This window comes from Capra hircus, chromosome 11 (genome assembly GCF_001704415.2).
Source record: "Capra hircus breed San Clemente chromosome 11, ASM170441v1, whole genome shotgun sequence".
Taxonomy (NCBI): Eukaryota; Metazoa; Chordata; class Mammalia; order Artiodactyla; family Bovidae; genus Capra; species Capra hircus.
In genome coordinates this window covers 94,006,109-94,033,146 of record NC_030818.1, presented here as the reverse complement: position 1 = coordinate 94,033,146, position 27,038 = coordinate 94,006,109, and the positions used below count along the sequence as shown (strand labels likewise).

The following is a 27,038-nucleotide window of genomic DNA, read 5'->3' as shown; positions in this document are numbered from 1 at the left end:
TACAGTCATCGCCTCCCTCATTCCCTCTGGCAGAGGTTGGACCTGGGCAGAAGTGACAGGAGCCGCGGGACACCAGGGGCCTTGAAGCTCGCCCACCCGCACAGCAGGCTCTGGAGCCTAGGCCAGGATGACATGGCCATCCCCAGCAAACTTCCCACCGCCTGCCCCGAGAAGCCCTTAGCCCTGCTTGGGAACTCCCTGGCCTCACCCTGCAGGCCCCAGGACCGGAACGGCCTCCTGAACCCCAGCGACAAGGAGGAGGTGACCACACCCACCCTGGGCAGCATCACTATCCCCCGGCCCCAAGGCAGGAAGACCCCGGAGCTGGGCATCGTGCCCCCGCCTCCCACTGCCCGCCCAGCCAAGCTCCAGGCCCCCAGCATCGCCCTTGGCAACTTCTCGGAGCGGCTGCCGGCTGAGCGGGAAAGGAGGGCTGCCCTCAGCTCAACCCCATTCCCTGGGCTCCTCTCCAGTACTGCACCCCAAGACCCGACCGAACTGCTCCAGCCACTGAGCCTGGCCTCAGGGGCCTCTGGCAGCAGCAGTGATGCCCTGCTGGCCCTGCTGGACCCACTTAACACAACCTGGTCGGGCAGTTCCCTTCCACCAGGCCCTACAGCCCCAAATGTAGCCACCCCATTTACCCCCCAATTTAGCTTCCCCCCCATGGGGACCCCCACCCCATTTCCACAGCCGTCACTCAACCCCTTTGTCCCACCTGTGCCTGCGACACTGCCCACCATGCCCCTGGTCTCTGCGCCAGCTGGGCCTTTTGGGGCCCCTCCTTCCCTGGGGCCAGCCTTTGCCCCCAGCCTCCTGTTGTCCAATTCTGGTTTCTGTGCCCCTCATCGATCTCAGCCCAACCTGTCTGCCCTCTCCATGCCCAACCTCTTTGGCCAGGTACCCATGGGTACCCACTCCCTGCAGCCTTTGGGTCCCCCAGCGGTCGCCCCCTCGAGGATCCGAACATTGCCCCTGGCCCGCTCAAGTGCCAGGGCCGCCGAGGCCAAGCAAGGGCTGGCCCTGAGGCCTGGAGACCCCCCACTCCTCCCCGCCAGGGCCCCCCAGGGCCTGGAGCCAGCACTGCAGCCCTCTGCTCCACGAGAGGCCAGAGACCCCTTTGAGGATTTGTTACGGAAAACCAAGCAAGACGTGAGCTCGGCCCCGGCCCCCGGCTCCGTGGAGCAGCTCAGGAAGCAATGGGAGACCTTCGAGTGAGCAGCGCTGAGGGTGGGGCGCGCTGAGGCCAGCCGGCCCTGCTTCCCCTGCTGCTGTTTCTGCCCAGGTTCTACTGGTGGGAGGGGATGGGAACCCTCTCTGCCGCCCCTCCTCCTCTCCACACTGCCCATCTCTGGAGAATGGCGCCAGTTCCAGCCTGAGAATCGACCCAGCTCCTGGGTTCCTGCCCCACCACCACCCTTTCCCTGCCCCCCCAGTTGGGTTTTGCACTAAAGAGGTCAGCTGGGCCAGCGATTGCCCCAGGCCACATCCTACCCACCTTCCCTCTGGAAACTGCCCACCAGGAGCCCCGTGCATCCTCAGGATGTCTCCTCCTGAGCCCCGTTCTCTTGCCCTAGCTGCAGCCCAGCCCTGCACACCCCATCTCGATGGGCACGAGCGTTGGCAGTACACCAGCTCGTCTGCACGAGAGGCACGTGGTTTGGAGTTTGAAGTAAGGAACACCCCCCACCCCTCCCCAGCTGGAGGATCTGCCTGGCGGGGCATTTCCAAACCCTCTCTAGCAATATGCACAACTCTTTCTTTACTGAGTCTTCACCCCAACCCCTACACCTCTGTTTTTCTGACTTGGTTGGGATCTGGGGGCTGAGGGATCCACGAGATCCCTCGTGGTAACCAAACGAAGCCCCAGCCAGCCCTGCGTGAGGGCTGGGAGCACCAGCAACTTTGATTATAGAAGACAAGACGGCAACAGGTAAACCTGAGAGCATCAGGACGGGCCCGGCCACCATCCACACTCTCTCTCAGGTCCCCAGAGGTTCTCCTGGTCTCCAGTTAAACGATCACATGAGGCTCAGGCTCTGGTCGAGTGGGTCTCAGGGGGCAGAGCTGAAAAGCAGGTACCCAGACCCCCACTGGAAGGCCAGGCTTAACACCACAGAGATGCAAGGGTCCCAGTGCCTGTGTCCTTGGGGCAGGAGGGGGCAGGGCACTAAGCCCCTCTCCAGGCCCCTGGTGAGTGGGCAGGCTTGGCTTCTTGCAGCCTGGAGGCAGGAGGGCTTGGAGTCACCCCCTCCCTGCCCACCTTGTGATTCCTGCCAGCATAGAAATTCCTGAGGCCAACGTCACCAAAGCTAAATTGAAATGTTTTGTTATTATTTCTTTTATCTTTCTTTTCCTTTTTACTTTTATTGATTTGATGGAATCTTGAAATTGACTAATTTCAATAAACCAAGTTAAAATATGGCCCAACCATTTAAGAAAACAACCATCTGAGACATCCAGGAAATTGTGAACATTTTGACCTGATTTCTCATTTCCTATTTGTGAATGGTCAGACATACAGTCTCAGGGCTGTCTGTGGGGGCAAGGGGGTTTCTAGAGGCCCCAAAAACCCCAGGGAGCCTTGTCATCATCTGAGGGACTGGGAGACCACCCCCACCCGTGAGTGAGCGAGGCCCAGCCCTGAGGTTTGCTCCGACAGCGTGGGGTGTGAAGGGCTGCTGGCCCCGCACAAGCGCCTTCAGCAGTCCCAGCCCCTGGGGCAAGTCCTCTCTTTCAGTCTCGGCAATGTCCTCTGGCCGCCGGAAGCAGGGCGCTATGTTACGCCTGGGCCACGCGGGTGCCTCTAGGACACTCAGATGTTTCAGCAGAGATTGTAGATCCATCCTGGGCAGACCCCCGAGCCCCGTCAGGACAGGGTTGCGCACTCGGCGGGCAGAGTCTTAAGGCAAGAGGTGCTCGGTGGCCTCAGGGAAGCCGAGCCCACCCCATGGTCTCCCTGGCTGGGGCCGGTGGCAAGAGCACCATGTTCACAAGAGCACTGCTGTCTCTTCCCTTGCTGGATTGAATCTGCAAATCCAAGGATGAATTTTGTGTGTGCGTTCAATAAAATCTTCTTGGAGAGAAGCTGGTATCCCTGTGTCCTGAGGAAGCTCTGAAGGGAGGGGACTCCACCTCGGGGAACCTTCGGTATCTGCGTTTGTAGAGGTAGAGGCGGGGTCCATGGAGCAGTCAGGAAGGCTTTGACCCTGGCCCACCCCCAGGTCAAAGCCTTTTCCCAGTCAGGCCTCTGAAGGGTAGGTTGGTCATGGTTGGGCACAGGGCTGCCGGGCCCCACACAGCAGGGCTCTAGGTCACCAGTGATGTCAAAGGCATCTTGGCTCCAGGAAAAGTCAAGCTCAAGGGGATACCTGGAACCACCTCTTAATAGCAAGGGCAGAGCCTTGGAAACTGCACCTCTCTTGGCTGGGTTGGACCAAGCACCCAGAGTGGATGTTAAGGGTGTCCCCACCCTTAACTGTCCCCACCCCCTACCCCCACCTGCCCATCATTCTGTCTGTGTCTCCCTCCCAGTCTGTGCTTGAAAATTACAAATTCTCAGAACTCTCAGGAACAAGAGGAGGACAAAAAAGAACCACCCAGCTTTTATACACTGGGGTTCCACCCAGAATGTCTTGTCTTAGGAATCTGCAAAAACACAGGTTTGCCAAATCTCTGACTTGATGAACTAATCAAGGCAGCAGCTTGGCTAAGGTCGTGGTAACAGATGTTTTCTCCCTGCCTTTCCCAGGAGCCACAAGGAAAGTTGGTCCCACCTTCTCCAGGCTAAGGACCAAGCAAGCCCCTGGAGCCTAGTGCTCAGCCTCAGCCCTCCCACCCCATCCCGACCGCATGGCTCCACCTCCCAGTGATTCCTGTGCCTCTGGAAGTTGGATGAGACCCCTGGGGGGGCTGGGTAAGGTCGACCTCCAATCGAGAAGTGGAAAGGGGTCTCCTGGTCTTGGCACAGGGGGCGCTGGCCTGGGAAACAGGAAGGACCAAAGGGAACATCTCCAGGTCAGGGAAAAAGGGACTCTGAAGCTCAGAGGCCAGGCCCTCAGGTGCCTGTCAGAGATCCCACTGTGGCGGCATCACCAGGGAAGGGGCCGGAAGCAAAGCAGCCAGCTCTTCCCCATCTGTGTCTGTCCACAGGACCAGCCCCAACACAGAGGCGGTGCCAATGTTTGCTAAGCACCTGCCTCAGGGAACAACCCTGAGGGCTTCCTGCGCGTCCTCTCCTCAAATCCTCCCAGCGACCGTTAGGGAGGCGACTGGTCTGCAGGTGAAGGAGCAACCTTGCTGGTGCGGGAGGAGCTGGAGAAGCACAAGGTGGGCAGGGAGGATGGCTCCTCCATCCTCATCGGCCCCTGGCTGCCCCTCAGGAAGGCCCCTTCGCCGCGCTCTCCCTCTCCCTTCCCGACACCTAAAAGGACAACCCGGGTAGCCCCACAGCAGAGTAGACTGTAACGAATCCCAGAGCCCCATCCTTCCCCATAGTCACCCACCATCTTCACAACAGCCCTGTGAGGCAGGCCAGGGCTGCTCTCCGAGCGACAGGCCCGCAGGAGGCAGACTGCGTGGGCCCAGACACTACCCCCCAACTCCCCCCCCAGCTCCTGCAGGTCTGCCCCGTAGTCCACATCCCAGACAGCGCCTGGCTCCAGTGCAGGGCAGAGTCGAATCTCCCTCCAGGAGCATCTGTTTGGGGAACCGGGAGCTCATACATTAACCTCTGGCTCCTGCCCCCTATCCTGCTGATTTCCAGCTGACTCCAGGCATCCGGAGGTGGGAGGTGGGAGAAGCTGCCAGAGGTGGGGCTCTGGTCATTGGGCCAGCCCTGGCCTGGCCTCCAGGAGCACTCATGGCCCTGGGCCGCCCCTGTCCCAGGACTGAGAAGGTGGTCTCCTCCGCCCAGCTGCTTCTCCGTGGGGCCAGCTGCACCCACTACATGATTACATGCACAAACAAGGAGGTCACGTGCACAAACAAGGGCAAATGCCCACAACCCCATCCCTAACACACAGGTATCTGCAGATCAACAGGCCCGGGTACACACACACACACACAGGTACGTATACACACACACACACACCAAAACACATCGTGTGCACCCACAGGTGCTTCTCCCAGCACAGTCGTGCATCTGCCGAGGCGAGACCTAGCAGCTGGACAGTGAATGTCCACAACCTCACAGGCTCCTCTGTTTCCCTGAGCACGCCCCTTCCCCTCAGCCCAGCAAGGGGCAGGGGCAGGGGCTCCTGGCAAAGGGGACACTTCCCAGCAGGTATCCTGAGCCCTGTAGCAGCTCTCCAAGGCTAAGAAGGGGCCAGCCATTTCCCTGCAGGCTCCCAGAAGTGGCCTCCTTGGGTCTCCAGGTAGAAATCGAGGCCCTCACAGGGCCTGGAGCTGCAGCAAGGTGGGCCTAGATGAGTCTCTCCTCGGGCGGCACCTTGAGGACGCTGTCCATCTCCAGCCGGGCTCCGGCCACCTCCTGCTGGCTCGGGCTGTAGGTGCCCTCTGACTGGCGGCGCTTTCTGGCCGCCAGGATCCCTGAGAGGAGGCCCAAGAGGAGGAGGAGGAGGCAGGCGCAGGCCGCAGGCACTGCCACCTCCAGCAGCGGGAACGGCAGCGGCAGCGGTAGGCCCTTCTGCAAGAGACGCAGTAAGAGGCCTAAGACAGTGGAGCTGGAGAGACCCCACCTCCAACCCCAGGCCCTCCAGAGGAGAGGGAAAAAGCATCATTGGGCAGAAGCCCTTCCTGTACAACCAAGGGCTTCTGGTAGAAGAGAAACACATTTATTGAATGCCCAGTAGGCGCTCAACACCATGCGTGGGATTTCATGTAAAACCTCATAGCGACCTGATGAAGTGAGAGCGAGGCCACCCATGAGGACAGGAACCTGTGGTTCATTTTGTTCACCAGTGTATCCCCAAAACGCCAAGAGGAGAGCCTGCTCAGTAGGCACTCGGTAAGTTTAAGAGGAGAACACGGAGGCTCTGCCCCGATTCCCCCAGACACACACATCTAGGGGCTGACGAACCAGGACTGACACTGCCCTCTGTCCACCCCCAATGCCAAGCCATGCCCAGCTCACACCACTATCCTGCAGTCTCGAATTCCAGCCAAAGGTCCTTCCTTCAACTGGCCAAGGTGGGCCTCAGTGCCCAGCCCTGCCAGCCCCACCTCTCTCAACAGACACCCCAACTGAAGTGATGGGACTGGATTCTTCCAGACCCCATAGGGCACTCTGGTTTTTTAAAGGTCTGTGGAGACCATGCCTAAGCCCCAAGTGGGAGGCATCTCAGGGCCAGGGGGCCTCTGCAGGGCATGAGGTGGAGCAGCCTGGCCTGGTTGATGGTGAGCTCAGAGTCCCCCGGCCGGCCCCCACCCCCAGGAAACACACAGACCAGGCTGTGGTGGGCCCAGACAGACACCTGGATGCCCCACCAAAAGATTCTACAGACTTGGAGCTCTTGAGCCCCAGAATCACAGATTTCCGGGGAGAGGGCAGAGGCCCAGGGTCTCAGATTCATCAGCCCTCCCTCTATCCCATGAGACCTCTCAGCCCACTGCGGCCTGGGTCCCAGTCTCAGCCCCCAGCCCTGGAGAAGGTGCCCAAGGCTGAAGAGAAAAATTCACCCCAGCCCCGAAGCAACCAGGGCAGGCCAGCCTCCAGCCTGGGGAAGCTGTAAAGCCATTTCCTCCCTAGGAAGAGGGCGGGAGGGGGAGCCAGAGGCTGTAAAGTTCAACTTGAAAGGAAGCATTTCCCCAGAAGCAGAGGGGATTGGGGTTTATGACCTGGCCCACCAGAAGCCTGTGGAGATCAAGGCGCCTCTCCAGGCTTCGTGCCCCCCTTGCCGCGCCCACTCTGGCTCACTTCTGCCTGGGCCTGCAGAGTCTGCTCTGCCCCTTGGAAGGGAGGGGGCCAGAGGGAGGTCCATGCTCAGGCCGCCTGCTGGCCCCTATCTATTGGGCCCCCTCACCGCCCTCTTCAGCTAAGCCTGCCTTCACGGCAGCCAAGCCTTCTCTGGCTTAGAGTCCTGGGCTCCCCAAATCTTCCTACTTTTCAAACGGGGCTCAGAAACCACCAGAGATTACAGGCTCCTATATCCACCAACGTAAATCCCAGAGTTCACTGAGATCCCCAGAGGAATGGGGGGGTCCCCAGGCTCCCCAAAAGTGAACAGACCTGCTGTGCAGGGGTGTGGAAAGGCCCTGTCTCCTTGGCCTGCTACGCCCCACCCTGTGACAGGGCTGGTCCAGGAATAGCTCCACAGGCCCTGTACACACGTCCCCCCCCAACCCCCACAACATCATCTCACAAAGTCCAAAACAGACCACCCTCCCCGTCGCCATCACTCACCACCACTTCGCAGAACTGGCCTGAGAACCTGGCATTGCAGATACATTGGTACACCCCATCAGCTGCCCGGCAGGTGCCCCCATTCAAGCAAGGGTTGGCTTCACAGGGGATCTGACACCTGGGAGGCAGGGAAGAGGGGGGGGCTGAGGAAGCTGCTCCCTCCCAAGCTGCCTCTAGCTCCCCCAACTCCTTTACCTCCTCAAACCCGCCCCACACCCTCCACACCGCTCACCTGCTGTCCCCAGCACGGTCCCAACCCGGCTGGGCCCTGACAGGGGGACCTAAGTTGAGTACGACCCTCATTATGCAGCAGACCCCTTCACTCCAACACTCGTGACCAAGAACGACCCTCTCACTCCATTGAAAGCACAGGGGAGCCTGTGTAAAGGCGCCTGCCCAGACCGGAGGACCCAGAGCCTCTATTTGCATAGTGTCCCCACGTGGTCCTGATGTTGAGTGTGGTGCTCTAAGAAACACCACTAGGCAACTACCCTCCAGCAGGTGTCTGGTAACAGAGGATGGTCTTGGAAGCCCCAGAAGGAAAGATCTCAGGTGACAGAGGTGGAGTGTCTGGCGCAGTGATGACAGTAAGGGCTGAGAAGGTGAGCAAGGACCCATACCTCACCCGCCCTGGTTGGAGGGGATCTGGAGGCCCACTCCCTGCCTTTGGATCTGTACTCTCCACACGCCCCAGCCCACCTCCCAGGCTTATGGAGCCCAGACCCACCTCTGCCCAGCAAAGCTCTCCTGGCAGCTGCAGTTGGCCCCCTGGGGACCCTCCTCACACTGGCCACCATTGAGACAGGTGATGTTCAGACTGCACCCCTCTGGTGGGACAGGCAACCTGAGAGAAAGCACAGGGGCTGGACTTGGGTCAGGACACATGAGACCTGGCCCACGCCCATGCTCTGTGGGTCACTCAGGCGACCTGAGCCTTCTGCATCATCATCCAAGGAATTCAGGGCCACCTCCGACAGACCCTGCTGGAAGTCATGGAAGCGGTGTCTGGGGTGGAAGGGGTGGGACACCGGGCTGCCACGCTACTGCTCCAGCCCCAGCCCCAACAAGGAGTACCACAGCTAGACCCTGGCAGAACCCTTGGTGGCTCAGAGACCTTTGAGGAGCTGATCAAAGGTAAGGACCCTCCCAGGGTAAGAGCAGGCTCCTGGACATAAAACCTGACCTTCTTTGCAGGGAGAAGGGGAGTCAGACCTCTGCCAGACACCCTTCCATAAGCTTGGCTCCAAAAGAGCTGGAAGTCATAGCCAAACTGAATATGGGAAGCGGTCAAGACTTCGAGCATCTGTCTCTGGCCCTGTCCCACGGGACTCAGGGATGGGGGAGATGTCCGTGGTGGGCAGCTCGGCAGGAGAGCCTCTTTTCTTCCAACACTACCTCTGGTTCCCCCACCCCCACTCCCAGAGGACAGCTTTGTTTATCTCAACTTTAAATTCACCCGGTGTCCTGTATTTTATCTGGCAACGCTGGGGCCCTGTTGTTCCCAAGTTACAGATCACAGCGAAGTGGCTCAGAGATGGGATGGGGCTGGCCAATGGAACCAGCGCTTCCACAATCGGGCTTCCAGTCTAGTCTGTCCCATCCACCGCCCCCGGGGGCCTCCCCTCCACTCCTCACCCCTCGGACCCAGGCCACCCCGGCCGGCCGACCGCACCTGCAGCGCGGGCCTGCGAAGCCAGGCGGGCAGCGGCACTCGAAGCGACCGTCAGGGTGCGCGTGGCAGCGGCCGCGGGCGCAGGGCGCCGAGCGACACGGGTCGGCGCGGTCCTCGCAGCGCTGGCCCTCCCAGCCCGGGCCGCAGGCGCAAGCGAAGGCGTCGAAGAGGTCGCGGCAGACGCCGCCGTGCAGGCAGGGCGAGGGGACACACACCGGAGCGCCGCGGCAGCCGAGGTGCGGGGCGGGCGCTCCGGGCCGGGCCGAGAAGGGCTCGCGGGAGCCGGGGTCCGCGCCGGGCCGCGGGCGCGCCAAGGGCAGCGGGTGGCCGCCGAGCGCCACGCGGCCCAGGCAGCCCGTGAAGTTCTCGGCCAGCAGGACGCGCGCGGCGCCCGGGCCGCGCAGGAAGTCCAGGTCGCCGGCCAGGCCACGCAGCGACACCGGCGTCGCCGCGCCGTCCAGCCAGAGCAGCCAGCGCGACGCGGCGGCCTCGGGCTGCTCCATGGCCAGGCGCACGCGGTGCCAGGCGCCGTCGGCCACACGCGGCCCGGGCGCTGGCAGCACCGCGCGGGGCAAACCGGGGCCGCTGCACACGCCTGCCGCCAGCGAGCCGTTGCGCACCGCCAGCCACACGGCGGCCGGGCCGTCCTCAGCGCGCAACAGCCCTGCCTCGGAGTCGCGCGTGCGGAAGACCAGCGAGAGGCCGCTGAGCGCGCTGCCCGATGACGCGTTGTGCCCGCTGAATTCCGCCGGGGGTCCCTCGCGGAACGTGGCCTCCGCCACACCTGCCGGGGGAGACAGCGTCGGAGGACGGCCTCTCGGCCCCCACCCAACCCAAGCAGACCTGGGTGATGCGGCGACCTGTTACTACCTCCACACCCCCCCAACCCCTGCCGTCTGGGCGTGGGGGCACACACACCCACCTAGGGTCTAATCCCAGGAAGTGTTCCCCGTACCTCATAGAACTCTCTTACCTCCAGAGAACCAGCTCTGGGCACCCACCCTGCCTCCCAGGTCACAAACCAGGCAGTAACACTCCAGAAAATCCGCCCACTCCTCTCCTTTGTGAAGCAGCCGTTGCCTTCACTGTGGCTCCCTCTTCACCGCAATCCTTTGAACTGTCTTCTTTTTAAGATGCTGAGCAGGGCCTTCTCCTGCCGCCCCCGCCCCCCGCCCCCCGCCCCCCATGGCTCCCCACTGCCCTTGGCAGAAAGTCCCAAGTTCTTATAAACCTCACAGGCCTTTGCACATGCTTTGCCCCCTTGCTGATATGTCCCTCCCTGTGCCCAAGGTCTTACTCGCCCTTGAAAACCTAGCAAGTGCTCTCCTCCTCCAGAAAGCCTATCTGGGTGCAATGGACTGGGGCTGCTACCATCCTGTCTACCGTCCCTGAGCCCTGAGGCAGGTGACGGATCTAACCCAGCTCGGGTGTCCAGCATGTGGGCGCCCAGGGCAGGCACTCACAGACAAAGCCATCAGGGACCTCCTCACAGGTGGCAGGAGGGAGACAGGGCTGGCCAGGACACCACAGCTGCTGGGCACACGTGGGCCCGGTGAAGTTGGCAGGGCAGGTGCAGTGGAAGTCATTCCAGGTGACAAGGCAAGTCCCACCATTGAGACAGGGCTCAGGCTGCAGGAGAATCGGGACAGGGACTGGCTCAGGCCTGGGGCTGGCATCCTCCCACCATAAACATCCCTACAGTGGCTCTTCACTGGGCACCTACTGCAGATACATTACCTCCTCACAAATAAATAGAAAAGTAACTAGCATTCCCATTTTTCAGATGAGGAAACTGAGGCTCAGGAGAAACCACTTGCCTGAGTCACCAAGGCAGTAAACAGAGGAGCCCAAGCTCACATCCAGGCTATTCCAATTCTAGGGCTGGTGCTTTGTTCATGACCCTGGGTGTCCCTGTCTACCAAACAACTCCTGCAGAAAGTCTTGGGCAGCCCTCTGCCCAGGCCAGGGTGTCTGTCCCAGACCACAACTGAGAGGGGAGGTATGGGGACTACCAGAGGGCAAGATCAGCTTGCCGGAAAAATGCAAGTGAACCCTGCTCTGTCTTCAGCCTTAGAACCGTGGGCAGGCGCCCCACCTCCTGGTGCTACCCTGACCAGTAGAAGGGCATGCTGACTCCCAGAGATGCAGGGAAGATCCTGGAAAAAGGACCCATCCCTTCCTCTTGGCACTCACATTGCATGTGTCCTCAGAGACGCAGCCCATGGTGAGGTTCCAGGACTGCCCGCGGCCGGGCACGCTGGGCAGGCTGGAGTTACCCAGCAGTGGTAGAAAGAAGGGGAGGTGGAGGTCGTTGAGTCGCACGTCCTGCATGCAGCCTCGGAAGGGCCCACCCCAGGGCTCAGCGTCAGCAGGGAGGAGCCTGCCGCCCACGTGCACCTGCTGCCCCACACCCCACAGCTGATCAGGCCCGAAGCTGAGTGTCACCAGGTGCTGGAGCCCGTCATCCCAGCGCCCCGGGAGCACCAGAGCAGGACTGCCCAGCGCCTCCGCCCGGATCTGGCCCTCGCTCAGGAACACTGTCAGGCCAGCAGCTGAATCGTTGGTGAGCTGGAGCAGAAGGCCAGCGGGTTCCCGGGTGCGGAGGAGGAAGGACACGGTGAGGTTCGGGCCTGGCAGCCGGTCGAGTAGGAAGGAGGCAGAGCTCAGGGTGCCCCCCAAGCCAAAGGTGGCAGCAGGAACCTCTGCAGGGAGAGAGGGTGCCAGGCGTGAGGCCTGCAGGCCAGAGCAGGCACAGCCGCTGCCCTGGGGCCCACCTGGCCCCTCCTCACCATCAGCACATGTGGGACCACTGTAGGGCCGGGGGCAGTCACAATGGAAGTGAGTCCACAGATCCACGCAGACCCCTCCGTGGGCACAAGGCGGAGGCTGGCAGTGCTCCTGGTGCTGGCAGCCCAGGAAGACGTTCTCGCCAAGGTCCTCGGGCAGCAGCAGATGCCCATCCACCTGCACATCCTGGAGGCAGCCCGCAAAAGCCACGCCGCCCAGCTGGGTGAAGCGGGACCCAGCAGGCGTGGGGGCCGGGGCAGCTGTGGCCACGGGACTGGAGGCCACACAGAGCCGGGCAGGACAGCCTTTGTGCCAGAGCCGCAACTCCAGGAGCCCCAGGCGGAGCGTCACCTCCACTCGGTGCCAGTGGCCATCACTGAGAGGTGGTTCCAGCAGCCTCAGGACGAGCACATTCTTGCCGTGGAGTGTGGCCTGAAGCCTGGCCTCCACCAGTGCCAGCTCCACGCTGCCTTGAGTGTCAGAGCATGTGGCCAAGGCACCCACACGTATCGTGGTACGAAATCTCAGGGCCAGACCTAGGGAGCTGCCTGCTGGCACCGAAGCCCGTACAGGGTTCCCAGCCACCATGGAGAACGTAGTATTCTGGCCACAGAAAGGCCCATGGGTACCAGGTGGGCAGCGGCAGGTGTAACTGTGAACCCCTGACTCGAAGGTAGGGATGCAGGTGGCAGTCGGTGGGCAAGTGTGGCCCTGGCAGCCGGTGAGTGGCACAGAACAATCCGGTCCACCCCAGGCCTCGGGGCACCCACAGATGTAGCCTGCCACGGTGTCTTCACAGGTCCCACCGTGGAGGCAGGGCTCTGACAGGCATTCGTCCATGTCTTCCTGACATGTCGGGCCTTCGGGAGAGACCAGGCCAAGGCTCAGCACCAAGGCCAGAACCACAGTCGTGACCCAGAGCCTACCTGCCTCTTGGGACAAGGAGCTCGATATCCATCAACCAAACCCATTCCCAATTCTCGAAGGACTTCTCGAGGCCCTCAGAAGTCCCCGGAGGCTGGAATCCAGGATGCTCCTTTTGTTCCCACATCTGGTGAGTCTCCAGGCCCTGTGTGGTCCATCCCCTATGCGCTCACCAGTGCCTGCTTTCCTCCCACCTTGCCTTCCCAGACTCACAAACTCTCTGGGCCACAGTCTAGTGCCCTCTAATTCACCAGTCTTCAGAACCCCCTCCATCATCCAACTCTACGAGCAGCCAGAGAGCTAACGCGGGATCTGGCCCAGTTCCTTCGCTGCGTAATGTCCCATCACTCACCCTGGCACTCACGATCCCTCACAGCCTGGGCACTGTCAGGCGTTCAGATGTCAACCCGCCTCCCTACAGACCTTGAGCTGCCTGTTCCTCCAAGCATCTCCTGGGAAGTCCTGCCCTCTGGGCTTTCACGCATACTGCTCCCTCTGCTCGGCATGCCTCATTCTCCCTAACCCTGCCTTTCAAACTCCTACTCATCCAGCAAAACCCAAATTCAAATGGCCAGTCCTCTAGGAGGCCTTCTCTGGCCCTCAACCACAAGCTACTGTGTCCCTCCCAATTCCTTGCCTACTCCCAGGCACAGTTCCCCAGAACCCTGGATTGAAAATATCTGTTTACACAGTTGAGATCTCCTCCAGGGGCCTGAGTACATCCTTGGTGCCCAGCAAAGGACATGGCATGGCCCTTGTCAACAGAGCGATGAAGTGGAAGAGGGAGCGGGGGTGGGTGTACACATCTGTGGCACTGGAGCAGGCCCTGGCTCTAATGCCACCCCCGTCCCTCTGCCCTAGGGCCCTCGCTCTGGCAGTGGGGTCACCTTCCCTTCCAGAAGCCCCCAGGTCAGGTACTCCGGCCCCAGCATGGATCTAGAGGCCACAGCCCCACCCCTGCTCAGTCACAACCTCCACACAACTACTGAGGCCAGACCTGCTCACGTATTCCAGCCAGGGGGGACCCAAACCCAGAGAAGCCAATAGGATTTGAATCCTGGCCCCAGTCAGCCCACAAACACCATCACCACCTTCCGGGGACAGCTGGCCCCAGCACCCCACCTCCACCTGCCCGAGGGCCCCACCCTGCCTACCTGCCAGGAGCCACAACACCCGCAGGAAGGTCCCCAGAGCCTGCAGCCCCATTGCATGTCCCCACAGACAGGCTGAGAGTGGCGGGCGGGCACCAAGGCTGGGGAGCCGTGCTCCCCGCCTGGCCAGCCGCCTCCTCCTTCAGCACGGACTCAGGAATGCCAGGCACTGGCCTCCCCCACGCCCAGCACAACCCAAAGGGAGGATGGCAAGGAGCCCAGCCCCACAGCCGGGGTTCCCCCTCCCAGGCCCTGACCTCAGAGGGCTGACCTCCCTGTCACCCGTCAGCTGAGCTCAGCGTGGGGAGGAGCTGGGCTTCCGCTGACCCTACTGAACCTGGGCGATGACACGCCCATGCAAGAGCCCCCCCAGCTTCCTCTGTAAGGCGGGGGGGTCAGAGCCCGAACTCAGGGGACCCTGCTGAGGAGGAGCACACTGCAGAGAGAGCTCTGCAGAGCAGGGTGTGCTGCCGTGGGCCCACTGTGTGCCAGGCACCCACGAGGCTGCTGCCTCTGGGGCAGGACTCAGGGAACCCCAGCCACGGGGCCGGGGGGAGGAGATGGGCCTTCAGGGTGCCCAGGGGTGTTGGCCACCTGGGAGTGGGAGGCTGAACCCCAGCATCTGTGTGTGGGCGAGTGTGGAAGGGACGGTGGTGATCACCCCCTCCTTCCCCTGGGCCGGGGAGCGGGTGCCCAGGAACCGTGCCAGGGAGAGGAGGCCCTGCATTCTGAGCAGGAATGCGTGCAGGCAGAGGGAGGCACCACAGGCATTCCAGAGGAGCAGGGACGCTTCTCCGGCTCATCAGTGTCTGCAGGGAAGGATGTCTGTGTGTCTATGTGTCCACCATACCAGAGGCAGGGAGAGGCCGCTGCAGGCCCAGCTCCCACCCACCCTTCTCCAGACACTGTCCCCCAGCTTTCCATAACACACCCCCCACCCTCCACCCACACAGCCCCCTGCCGCTTCCACCTCCTCTGTCCCCCTCCCCGCAGCCCCTCGGCCTCTGCCCAGCCCTTCGATGTCAGGTGTCTAGAGCTCTCTCTGCCCATCACCCTACACTTCCTCCCAGACAACCTTGGCCACCTCTGACCCCAACTGCCAGGATGACCCTCCTGACCCCCAGTCTCAGGTCCCTGTCCTGTGCCATAGACCCCGGGTCACCAGCCCCCAACCCAGACTCCTTCCCATGGGTGCTCCATAAACAGACTCAAGGTGGACGATTGAACCCACCATCCTCTACCCAGTGCCAGCCAGGGCAGAAACTCAGCCAGCATCTCTGACACCTCCCACTCATGCCTGGAATAACCCTCAGGACCTGGAGCGTGCCCCTCATAAGTATTTCTCAACCTGCACTCCGAAACATTTTCCCTCTACTCCCACCCCTAAGCCCAGGTCGCAGCTCAGCCCTCTCTCCTGTTGCCTGGGCCACTGCCCCCCACCTCCTCCCTAATGTCCTTAACCCCATCAACCCAGCCTCCACACATCAGCCAGAAGGGCTCTTCTTGCCCCAGGCCCACCAACTCTGACCTGGCCCTGCCCCAGTGCCCACCCGACCCTGGGCACCTGTGTAGCCGTCTGGACAGTGGCACTGGAAGCCATTGGGCAGGTCCTGGCAGAGGCCTCCACTGAGGCACGGCCGTGAGGCACACTCGTCCACATCCTCGCCACAGTCGTTCCCTGCAAGAGGCCCAGCTGTGGTTCCCTCGGCCCCCTCAGAGCCCAGCTGGAACTGGAAAGGGCCCATTTTTACAGCTAGGGAGACTGAGACCAGAGAGAAATGCTTGAACCCAGCTCCAGCATCCCTCCCCTGCACCTGGACACTAGAGACCTGCTTCTCGGAAGTGGGGCAGGGGGCTCACCCTCAAAGCCTGGAGGGCAGCGGCACACGAAGCCAGCAGCCTGGCGAAAGCTGAAGTCACCGGGGAAAGTGGCCTGGACGCCCCCATAGAGGGTCGGATCCGAGCGCTGCAGGCACCGGCCCCCATGCTGGCAGGGGCCCACTGCACACTCGTCCTCATCCACTTCGCACCGCTCGCCACTGTAGCCTAGGGACACACACATGGGCATCAGGTCACACGAGGCCACCAAGCAGCACTGCTCCACTGCCACCAGGCCCGCCAGGGCCAGGCTGGAACAGCAACTCAGAACACCAATCCGGATACTCAGGCAGAGGCACACAGGAGACAGGAGTGACCAGGACCGCCTTCACCAGCATCATGTGACTAGTATCACTAGTATTTCTAGTATCACTGAGCACTCTGCTCCTGCAGGGCCCTGTGCCAAGGCTTCGTGGGCTTTACTCATTTACTCTCCTCACAACGGGCTTCCCAGGTGGCTCAGTGGTAAAGAATCCGCCTGCCAAGCCGGAGACCTGGGTTCGGTCGGGAGACAGTTCCCCTGGAGAAGGAAATGGCAATGGACACCAGTATTCTGATAATCCCACGGACAGAGGAGCCTGGCAGGCTACAGTCCATGAGATCGCAAAGAGTCAGACAGGACTGCGCGAGCAGGCAGCAGCAGCGGCTCCCAACAGCCCAGGAGTAAGTTCTGTGATCAGCCCTGCTTCGCAGATGGGGAAACTGAGGCCCAGGGAAGCTGCAGTCACGTGCGCGCACTCTGCACCAGCGCACTCCCGCACTGGCATCCCAGGCCGGGCGGCCGCAGCCTGTGCCCCCTCCCCACTGGGCGCGCGAGCGCGCATGCGCACACACCTGGCCAGCAGAGGCAGCGGAAGCTCCCGAGGCCCTCCAGGCAGGACGCGTTGTTCGCGCAGGGCGCCGACGCGCACTCCAGCACCTCCAGGTCGCAGCGCTCGCCCTCGTAGCCCGTGTCCGCGCAGTCGCACTGGAACCTAAAGGGGGCGCGCGGCCCGAGCTGAGCACGTGCCCGAGCCCCCAGCACCCTGCCTCCACCGTGCCCTGCCTCGCGCCCCCACCCCCACCCCCGCGCCGGCCCACCGCGCAGCCTCCCCGCCCGGGGGGCACGGCCTCCGGCTCACCCATTGACCAGGTCGCGGCACACGCCCCCGTGTGCGCACGGCTGGCTCTGGCACTCGTCCAGGTCCAGCTGGCAGCTGGCGCCCCCGTAGCCCGGGGCGCACACGCAGCGGTAGGAGCCCACGCCGTCCAGGCACGAGCCCCCGTGCAGGCAGGGCCCCGAGGCGCACTCGTCCACCTCCGTCTCGCAAGTCACGCCTGGACAGGGCCCGAGACAGACGGACAGCTGCACGCCCAGAGGGAGAGTGGAAGAAGCCGAGCCAGGCTGACCCCAGACCCACTCCAGACAGTATGACCAGCAGCGGAATGCCAGGATCCGGAGAGAATCCGTTGGTCCGTCTTTCCAGAGCAGGTGTTTCTTGAGCCAGCAATGGCAGTGAGATGGAAACAACACAGGCCTCCCTGCCCCCTAGAGCTCACTGCAGCCTAACCCGGGACACGGGGGATTAATCAATATTACATAAATGAGGATTGATTTTTTTATTTTGATAAGAGCTACTGTGGGTACGTGCTAGATCCTGTGACGGCGAGAGTCAGGGTCTTAGCCTGGGGAATCGAGAAAGATGAGAAGGCATTGGCTAGACTAAGATAGGGAGAAGGCAATGCACCCCACTCCAGTACTCTTGCCTGGAAAATCCCATGGGCGGAGAAGCCTGGTTGGCTGCAGTCCATGGGGTCGCTAAGAGTCAGACACTACTGAGCGACTTCACTTTCACTTTTCACTTTCATGCTTTGGAGAAGGAAATAGCAACCCACTCCAGTGTTCTCACCTGGAGAGAATCCCAGGGATAGGGGAACCTGGTGGGCTGCCATCTATGGCATTGCACAGAGTCGGATATGACTGAAGCGACTTAGCAGTAGCAGCATTAAACTAGGATAAGGGGTTGTGCGGGTAGTTGGATTCCAGGGAGACTGTTGGCGAGGACAAGGAAAGAGTGGAGAAGGTGGGGAAAGAAAGGGGTGGTGACAGGCCTTGGGGCCAAGTAACACGATCCAACCTTATCCTTAAAGTCTTAGGCGGCTGACTTATAGGGTCCTTTCTACATTTTAGAAGGCTTGCTCTGCTGGCTTTTTGTGGAGAGTGTAAGGAGGGACCCCAGCAACGAGAGGCACTCCCCAATGAAAGATGCTGGACCAAGGTAACCAGCTCCTTCGGGTTTTCCCTGTACCGTCTTGCTTTTTTAAAAATTAATTAATTTTTTAAATTGAAGGATAATTGCTTTACAGAATTGTGTTGGTTTCTGCCAAACTACCGTCTTGCTTTTAAAACTGAAAGTCCTGTGTCCTGGGAACCCTCTCAGTCCTGGACAAAATTAAATCAGTTGTGAGACTCTTGCGGGAGGGGCTGTGTCAATGAAGGGAGATAGAGGAGCTCAGAGGTTGGAAATGTGCTGCCGGAGTTCATCATGGAGCCCACTTGCCATCGAACACTCCAGTGGCCCTGCCTCTGCTCCCTCAGTGGGATTGGTCATGGGGGGCCAGGGACCCAGCTGGCTCCAGCTGGAACCTTCTCCCATTCCCAGCTCAGTGAGCACAAAACAGAGCCCCTCCTTCCTGTGACCCAGCCCCACTCCCACCCTCTGTGCCAGGGGGAGCCAGGCCCAGCCTGGAATCCCAACCTCCCCCGCCTGGCTCAGAGCAGAAGGAGGAGGAAATGAATCACAGCAGATGCTGCCCCCACTCACATCCTCAGCTCACCCAGAAAGCCTTACCCAAAGCGTCAGCACCGCACATCCGGGCACACACACACCTGCTGGCACCCCCCTCCCAGACGGTTCCCACAAATGTATTCAGGGAGCCCAGACACCCGTGGATGCTGGCAGAGACAGAGGCCTTTTGCATGACCTCCTCACACATCCACAACTAATCTGTCCAGACACCTGCACTCTCCCGTGACAAGAAAGGCACGCAGAACCCACTTCCCAAGTTTCCTTTTCGTCTGTGCGCCGAGATGTCTCTCCATGATACGGCTCCTCTCCTGGAGCCCAGCCCCGCAGTCTGTGTGCCTGACTCTGAGTGACCTCAAACTGCCCTCTGCAGTCAGAGGGAGTCATCTGAATTCAGGACCCCAGAGTGTCCACACTGCAGCCTCCCGGCTGCCCTAAACCCAGCCTCACCACCAGACCTGTCCCAGTTGTGCTCTCCTTTCCGACGTGCAGGCAGTTGCTCCAGGTTGCTCTCAACTTGGAGTCTGGATGGGACTGGGACAGGGACATACTCTGGAGGAGGGAACTGTCCCCCTCAAGACAGCAGAGATCGCTGGGGGTACATCGACATTACAGTTTGAGCAAGACCACCAGTGTCTCTGCAGGAGCTGTGGCGGGGAGGCTACTCACAGGAGTCGGGCAGGGGGGCCTCTGCATGACAACCTGAACCATTCCAGGGGTGTTCAAGCTCTCGAAGCATCAGATGAGCCACCAAATGACAGGTCTGGAGTGAATCGATACTGGAAATACTGTCTAGACGTGTCCTCATTAAAGCCAAACCAGGCCTATCTGTACTCTAGTCCCAGAGACACCTGAAGGGTGTCTCCGCCCCCAGCATCACCTGAACCCCACAAGGCGCTGAAATAACATTTGTCCAGTGCCTGATCTGTGCCAGGCACCGTGCTAGTTCTCACTCACCCACATTCTCATCCAGAGCTGCCAGGGTAGCCTGAGAAGCATCAGTTCCGCAGCACGACCAAAGAGTGGGTACACCCCAGAACTGCCAGGATGCCTAGAGGGGGTCTCTACGCTAAGGCCAAAGCCAAATTCATGATCTGACCTCTTTGAGTCGCTGACGGGGCCAAGATTACACATGCCTCTGGGGACAGCTGGGGCCATTACCTTCATAGCCGAGGGGGCAGTGGCACTCGTAGCGGTCAGCCAGGTTGCGGCAAGTGGCCCCGTGGTGGCAGGGCCGGGACGCACACTCGTCAATGTCCAGCTCACAGTGTGGGCCCTGAAATCCGGGCACACAGTAGCAGCGGAAGTCATCAGGCCCTGGGCCCTGGGGCACACACAGAGCGCCGTGGTGGCATGGCTGACTGGCACAGCCCCGGGGCTCCGGGGGCACACAGGTGTAGCCAGCATTCTCTGTAGCCTGGCACTTGGTCCCTGGAGCGCACGGGTCTGAGGCGCAGGCGCCCGGGGTCTCCGAAGGCACCGTCCCTGCAGAGAGAGGAGACTGGCTGGGCAGGGTGGACGGGGGCTGCTGGGACACCCCTCTCCCCACCCCCAGGCCCATCCCCAGATCCCAGAGTTGGTGAGCAGCGGAGGAGGTCATCGGGATTCAGAAGAGAGGGCCAGGGGGTCTACAGACAAGGTCCCAACAGGCACCCAGATCTGGGAATGGTTTGGGGAGTGTCTCCTCCGTAAAGGAGGACCCAGGCTGCCTGACTCCCCAGGCAGAATTAGTGAGCAGATGCCCCCTGACCCTGTGAGCTCCGTGCTCCAATGCCCGCGCATCCCTGCAGCACCCCTTGCAGGCAGGCCCTGTCGGGCCCACTTTACAGGAGAGCGGGTCCAGGCTCAAGTGTGAAAGTGAGGTCTCTGGCCTGAGTCCTGGCTCAGCCTTCAGGGTCCCATCCGCAGGCTCCAGCCCCACCTGGGGAGGGGTCCCTGGCCTCCCACTGCCCATTCCACCACTCCCGCTGGGGGTCTGGTAATTCCATCCCTACATGAAACTGGAGATGGAGGACTTCAAAGGCCCCTCTCCCCGCTCCACCCCGCTTCCCCTCCCAGAACTTCTCACCGGATCCGCCATCAGTAAATGTGAGCGCTGGCCACGGTCACAGGGTACAGGGCAGGTAGTGAGATGTGCTGACCAAACTCCTGGCTCCAGCCACTGGACACATCTCCACGAGGCAGAGCTCCCTCTGTTAGAGGGTCACCTCCTGATCTGCCGCCCGCCTCCCTCCCGCCCTCCTTTGCTAAGAGCCTGTCAGTGTCAAGCTGGTGTAAGAACTTAGAAGCTGTGAAGGCAGAGAGCCCTGGGTTCAAACCCTAGTTCAAAACAAGCTGTGAGACCTCGGGCAAGTCGTTTCTCCTACTGAGAGATGATAGCGGTACGTGCCTGGTAGGATGAGGGCGGATTGAAAGCCTTGGGACAGCAGAGGGGAGCGGCCTCCAAGAAGGAGGCACACCCTCGCCCCCGCCCCCCCGCACCTGGTGCGCCAAGGTGCCCCACCCCCACCCAGGTTGTCATCCAGACACTAACCAGGCCCCAGCACAGCTTCAAGCCCTGTGCCTCCCCTCCCCTCCCCAGCGAAGACCCCCAGATAAGGCTCGACAGCCTCTCAGGCGTCATCCACATTCCAGCAGGCAGGGCGGTCCAGGGAGACAGAGGTGCCAGCCAATGATCCAGGGAGACACCCGCTGTCAGCCCCACCCCCGGCCCCCAAAGCGCGTGGTACAACTCGCACAGGCTCACTCCTGGAGATTCCCACTAAGAGGGGCTTGGGGCAAACACCCACCCAGGGCCAGGCCTGTGGCAAGGGGGGCAGAGGGTTTGAAACACTGTCCGGCCAAGACGACCTAGGGCGCTGAGGTTCACAGACTCTCTCTGCCCACAGACCCACTCCCCCAAGGCTGGTCTCCTGGGTGAGGACAGGGGGCTTCTAGGCCTCTGGGAGGGGCTTATGGCCAGCTTGTCTTTCTTTTTCCCACCCTGAGCCATGGTGGCTGGTCAGTACAGAGCCTAGTCCCCCAGGGCTAAATAGTCTGAAGGAGGGGGAAGATGCTGTGATGGGCATCAGGCCAGCTTGCATGAACAGTGGGGTGTGAGCAGTGCCCACCTTGTGGGTGTTGTGAGGAGCCACTGAGGGGACGTGAGTGAAGCCCTGCTGGGCACCAGTGAGCCTTCAGTGAGAACTCTGGCCATTTTGACCTGGGTCCCTGGACCCAGCACCCTCAGGAGGATCAGCACAGTAACCACAGTGCCCACTGTGAAGAGCCCTGTCTCCTGGGTCCTGTGCCAGCAGGCCCTTCATCTGATCCCGACAAGGCGTCACTCCTCACGCGTGTAACCCAAGGGTTTCTGCTGCTGTTGTTTAATCGCTCAGTCGTGCCCCACTCTTGCGGCCCTGTGGACTGTATCCTGCCAGGCTCCTCTCTCCATGGGACTTCCCAGGCAAGAATACTGGAATGGGTAACCATTTCCTTCTCCAGGGGATCTTCCCGACCCAGGGGTCGAACCCCAGGGATCAAAGACCCCGCATTGGCAGGAGGATTCTTTACCGCTGAGCCACCAGGAAAGCATGACCATCCTAAGGGATCCCACCCCAATCTGGAGCTTTGGCCCCCGATTCGGAGCCCTCTATTTCAGAGCAGACTGGAGAGACAGCGCCTGGGGGGCCAGGGAAGGTGCTTTGTCACCGAAGGAGCAGGTGGCCCCAGGAGACAGAGCCTGGCCCCACTGAGGAAGGAGTTTTCCTGCAGGCAGAGAGGGAGGGAGCCCTCTGTCCCAGGAGGCATGCGGTGGTGCGGCAGTCTGCACCAGAGGGACAGCCGTCTCTCCTGTGTAATCTCTGTTTTCACATTTACCTTAGGGGGTAGACAGTGCTATCATTCCTTTTTCACAGTTGAGGAAAGTGACGCTCAGAGATAAGCGACTTCACAGTTTCCCAAGAGGGCCTGGAATCCAAACCCAGGTCTCACTGCTCCAGGACCTCCACCCTGGGGGGTTCCAGCATCACCCCAGGGCCTGTATTAAGAATACAGATGCTAGGGCCCCACTCCAGACCCAGAGATGCAGAACTGTTGGGTTCCGGGGCCCAAGAATCTTCACTGCAGCATGCTCCCTGGGGAGTTCTTTGCACACTGAGGCTTGGGAACAAGCACTGACCTTGGCTCTCTGCCTTCAGGGAGCCAGCTCAGGAGGCCAGGCTCGCCCAGGGCTGAGGGGAGGAGAGGTGAGGATGGCGGGTCAGAGGAGGGGCCTTCCTGGTCTGGCCGGAGGGGCGTGGCCTGTTGCCAGGGTGACGAGGGGCCTGTGCTTATCTTTACAAATCCTTCCTGACCTCTCAGGCTGCCTGGGACGCCCTGGCCAGGGAAGGATTAACGGACACTCGCCCCTCCCCTCGGACCTGCTGCCCTGCCCTGGAAGGCCCAGAACCCACCTCCCGGAAAGGACTTTTCTTCATGCAAAGGACAGGATTATAGTAACAGGAACTGTTTCGTGAGTGCCTGTGTAGCTGTGCTACGTGTCTTACATCTATTACCACATTATTGAGTTTGAGTCAAACTGGAAAGGATGGGGGCCATTAAGAAAACTTCTGTTTAACTTGCCCAGGATCATCCCTCGAAAAACTAAGCAGCAGATCATTTCTAGACTTGTGAGAAGCCCACATCTCCCAATGCTTCTGAAACTCCCATCCTGCAAACTCTAGCCACCCACGTATTGTCACTTCAGAGCATTCTAGCCCAGCCTCCCCCAGGCACTGAAAGAGACTCGAGGCTCAGAAGGTTTGCCTAAGACTGCAGTTTCCAATATCAGCCTGGGCGGAGTGGGCAGTCTTCCCTGTCCATCCTGAACCCAGCTGCTAGCAATCCCAGGGTGTTCCAGGCCTTGCTGGTTCCTAGTAATGCCTACATTATGCGCACTTGTAACAGGCCTAGTGAGAACTGGCAACTAATGAGAAATGTTTGCTGAAGGTGGGTTTTGTGAAGCTTCTCATCTTGACAAGGCAAAAAAGAGAATATATCTAAGAAGCCACCCAAGATCCCTTAAGACATCCTTCTAGCGAGAAAACTATCCATCTAGTAGCACGAGGCTCCGAGGGCAGGGCTGAAAACACTGCAGCGAGACTGAGAGCTGTTGGGAAAGGGCTAAAGGACTCTAACGAGGGAGGAGAGTTCGGGACAGTCTTTTACAAGAATGTTTATCTCTTGAAGTTAAAAGGCAGCATTTTGATAATCCCAACAATAGCCGTCACGGATCCACTGCCTATCCTTTGTCCGCATCGGCAAATCCCAGTGTTTCCAAACTGTGATCTCAGAGGGCTGGGGCCGTGGAGGAAGGCACTTTCTGGAAGGAGGGTGAGGCAAAGCAGATGGGTTTCCAGGCCTGCCACCCCAACAGGCCGCTTTTAACTGTTAGTGGCCTCTGGCTTCTGTCTAAAATTTCCTTTGAAACGGGGTTTCACGCCAAACCTAAGTTAGAGGACCACTGCATTTTCTTGCTGAATTCTCATAGCAGCTCTCAGCATGAGCTGGTTTCCTGCCTTTAGACAGAAGCACAGAGAAGAGAGGTGACTGTCCATAGATTAGCCCCATAGGTGGCTGTGAAATCGTGGCCCTGCCACACACCAGGTGTGATTCTGGGCAAGCTACTGACCCTCTTGGGGCCTCACTTTCCTCCTGTGTAAACTGGGGGTATCAGAGTTGACCTCACAGGGCTGTTGTGAGAATTAAATTCCATCATGCTAGTCCAGTAGCCTTGGACTGCAAGGAGATCAAACCAGTCCATCCTAAAGGAAATGAACTGAATATTCACTGGAAGGGCTGATGCTAAATTTGGCCACCTGACTCAAAGAGCTGACTCCCTGGAAAAGACCCTGATGCTGGGAAAGATTGAAGGCAGGAGGAGAAGGGGGCAGCAGAGGATGAGATGGTTGGATGGCATCACCGGCTCAATGGACATGAATCTGAGCAAGCTTGGGGAGAAGGACAGAGGAGCCTGGCGTGCTGCAGTCCAGGGGGCCACAGAGAGTTGGCCACGGCTTAGCAACTGAACAACAGCAGAAGTCCAGTAGCGCAATGCCTGCCATGTAGAGGCTCGTGTATTATCTGTTCATTATCTTTACATGGGGCAAACAGTGACCATCCAACACACCCTGATGTTAGGGCGCGGGTGTGTGGCTCCTTCTCCTCCGCCTCTGTTTTCCAGGCGCCCATGCAGCTCGGGCTGCAGGAGGAGCTGGGTTTCGGGGCTAGACTCGCCACCCCTTTGTCAGCCAGGCTCCCTGGGTGTGCAGGCGGCAGGGAGGGAGGGATGTGAGAGCCCGACGTGCCCCACTGTGCTCCAAGATGCCTAGTGCTCTCCTAGCAACCAGCCAGGCTTTTGTGGCTGAGTGCGCCCAGACGGAGGGGCCCCGCTCAGGGCCTGGCAGGGGTGGGCGGCAGAGCCAGAGGCCCAGGGCATCCAGAACCCCATCCCCTCTGGAATGGAAATTACTTTTCAAATGATGTCATCTCCCGCCCCTGCCCTCCTGGCAGTCAGGCCCTTGGGTCCTGGTCTCCAGAAATATTCATGCCGTAGCACCCCCACCCAAGCTTTCCGGGGATCTCCAGGGAGAGGGCTCCCTGTGCTGGGAAAGGCCAGCCCTGGGGGTCCCAGCCGGGCTAGGTGGGGGTGAGCGTGTGGATCAGTGTCTGTTCCCTTCTGCAGCACCCGTCTATTCAGTGTGCACCCTGCCACAAGGTTCATGTGAAGGTACACTAGCGCTTGAATGCACACCTGTGTGTGTCACGCACAGGTGGGTGTGTGTGCTCACGCGCATGTGTGCTGGGTCTACATGTGCCTGAGGACACCTGTTCATATGGTGGTGTGTGCCCTGGTGCACGCCACCTGACTGCTGCTGTGGAGGGGAGTGCATGTGCATGCACATGTGTGTGCAGGTGCACGTGTGCACGTGTGTGATCTATATGTGTGCACTGTCGGCTTGCGGACAGACACCAGATCCCCAGACCAGGGCTCCGTGCCCCTCGTGCAGAGAGCAGGTCCCCAGCTCCTCTTCGATTTGCCTCAGCGCCCAGTTTATAAGCCCCTATCCCTCCCTTCACCTCAGTTTCCTCCCCTGCACACGGGGGTGGGGGTGGGGGGCCATCCTCCCCAGGGGCCCAGCAGAGGGGAGCAGAGACAAAGGTTTTGTAAGCTGGGCCCTGTTGGAGGCTGAAGAAGGTCACAGGTAGGGGCCAGGAGGGACTCTGAGGAGGTGGGGGCTCCCCCAGTGGCTGCAGAGGGCAGGCCACCCTCCTGCGCCAGGCTTCCCAGGCCTGGCCCCGTAGCTATAGTGACCAAGACAAAGCGTCCCCAGACCCCCCAGGAAGAATTCCAGCCCGCGCACCCGTAAATCCACTTGGACAAAAGCAAAAACCTCTTGGTGAACAGAGTCTGGCTTCACAAAGCCCTTTCAGCTTGATCTGGGAATACCAGGAGTGTGGGGGGCAACAGTACCCAGCCACCCCCCAGGGACCCCAGAGCATCCCCAGCCCTGTCCCTCATACACACACACCCATGAAAGCAAGGCAGGCAGAAACCCTGGGTCTCTTTCCCTCTTCTCCACCGCAATCCACTGGGCTGGGGTCTGCGGCCCCCACCCCATGACCCTATGTCAAGAGCAGAGACAGTTCATCCCACTCGATAACTTATGCCTCACAACTCACACTGGGATACAGCCCATCACACCCACAGAGCCTCAGACACAACTCCCGGCTCGTGCGGGACCGCTGTCCCACCTCACAACTTAAATGCACCCAAAACCCACCGTCCACAACCTGCACACAGCTCACATCAGACTCCCCAGACTCGGGCCTCACAGGCAGAAACCCCAGCCCAACGCCCCCCACCCCCCACCTTACAGGGTACAACAGCCCACCCGTTACCCAGACCACAGGGACCACAGCTGGCCAAGATCCCCCGAGAAAGTCCCCCTGGACGGCACGCGCTCCAGCGCCCCACAGCAGCACACCTGGGCCTGGCGCCCACATGGACAGCCCCACGGCCTCGGATGTCTGCTTTGTGGACAGACCTAGCCCAGGCCCCCCAAGCCTGGGACCCCAACTCACCAGCCGGTAGGGCGAGGACTGGGGCTCTGTGCAGCAGCAGCAGCAGCAGCAGCAGGAGAGGGGCCGAGGGCCTGGGGTCCCAGGTCCCAGGGCGGGCCAGCGCCATGGCAGCGCTCTGCTCGGCGGCTGTGGGAACAGGCGGCCAGGCTGGCTCCACACCCCCCTCTCCCTCCAACCAGCACTAATGCGGTGGACAGAGGCCCGGCCCCTCCCGCGCGCCCCTCCCCCTCCCCCTCTCCCTCCCCCTCCCCTCCCCCTTCCCCCTCCTCCTCCCCTGCCCTCCCTGGCAGCTCCACCTTGAGCAGCGTTCAAGAGGAGGGGTCTGAGCCACCCCTCACCCCCACGCCCGGGCTCCAGACTCCAGATGAGGCCTC

At 60.6% G+C, this 27,038-nt stretch overlaps 2 protein-coding genes across 5 annotated transcripts in view; one reads left to right on the top strand and one right to left on the bottom strand.

Moving 5' to 3' along the window:
* The window catches only part of DENND1A (DENN domain containing 1A), a 541,554-nt gene extending 538,468 nt beyond the window's left edge, over positions 1-3,086 (top strand). For all 4 annotated transcript variants that reach the window (XM_018055748.1, XM_018055746.1, XM_018055747.1 and 1 more), the window contains one exon: positions 34-3,086. In XM_018055748.1, coding sequence (XP_017911237.1) covers positions 34-1,218 — 1,185 coding nt within the window. In that variant the 3' untranslated portion in view covers positions 1,219-3,086. The remainder of the gene's footprint in view (positions 1-33) is intronic.
* On the bottom strand, positions 2,326-26,797 carry CRB2 (crumbs 2, cell polarity complex component). Its single transcript, XM_018055744.1, has 13 exons — positions 26,665-26,797; positions 19,723-20,046; positions 16,897-17,092; positions 16,610-16,749; positions 15,758-15,943; positions 15,462-15,575; positions 11,825-12,682; positions 11,229-11,737; positions 10,499-10,664; positions 9,036-9,819; positions 8,091-8,207; positions 7,364-7,481; positions 2,326-5,647 (listed from the first exon to the last, which is right to left on the bottom strand). Exons 1-13 carry the CDS (start codon positions 26,768-26,770, stop codon positions 5,423-5,425), a joined length of 3,843 nt encoding a protein of 1,280 aa, XP_017911233.1. The 5' UTR covers positions 26,771-26,797; the 3' UTR covers positions 2,326-5,422.

What these genes read in the sequence shown, in the direction of transcription:
- CRB2 (XM_018055744.1), bottom strand. Translation starts at nt 26,770, where the DNA reads ATGGCGCTGGCCCGCCCTGGGACCTGGGACCCCAGGCCCTCGGCCCCT. An exon ending in TCTCTGAGGACACATGCAAT is followed by an intron (nt 10,665 to 11,228) that starts GTGAGTGCCAAG and finishes ATTCTCCTGCAG; the next exon opens with CCTGAGCCCTGTCTCAATGG. An exon ending in GAGAGCTTTGCTGGGCAGAG is followed by an intron (nt 7,482 to 8,090) that starts GTGGGTCTGGGC and finishes CCTGCCTCCCAG; the next exon opens with GTGTCAGATCCCCTGTGAAG.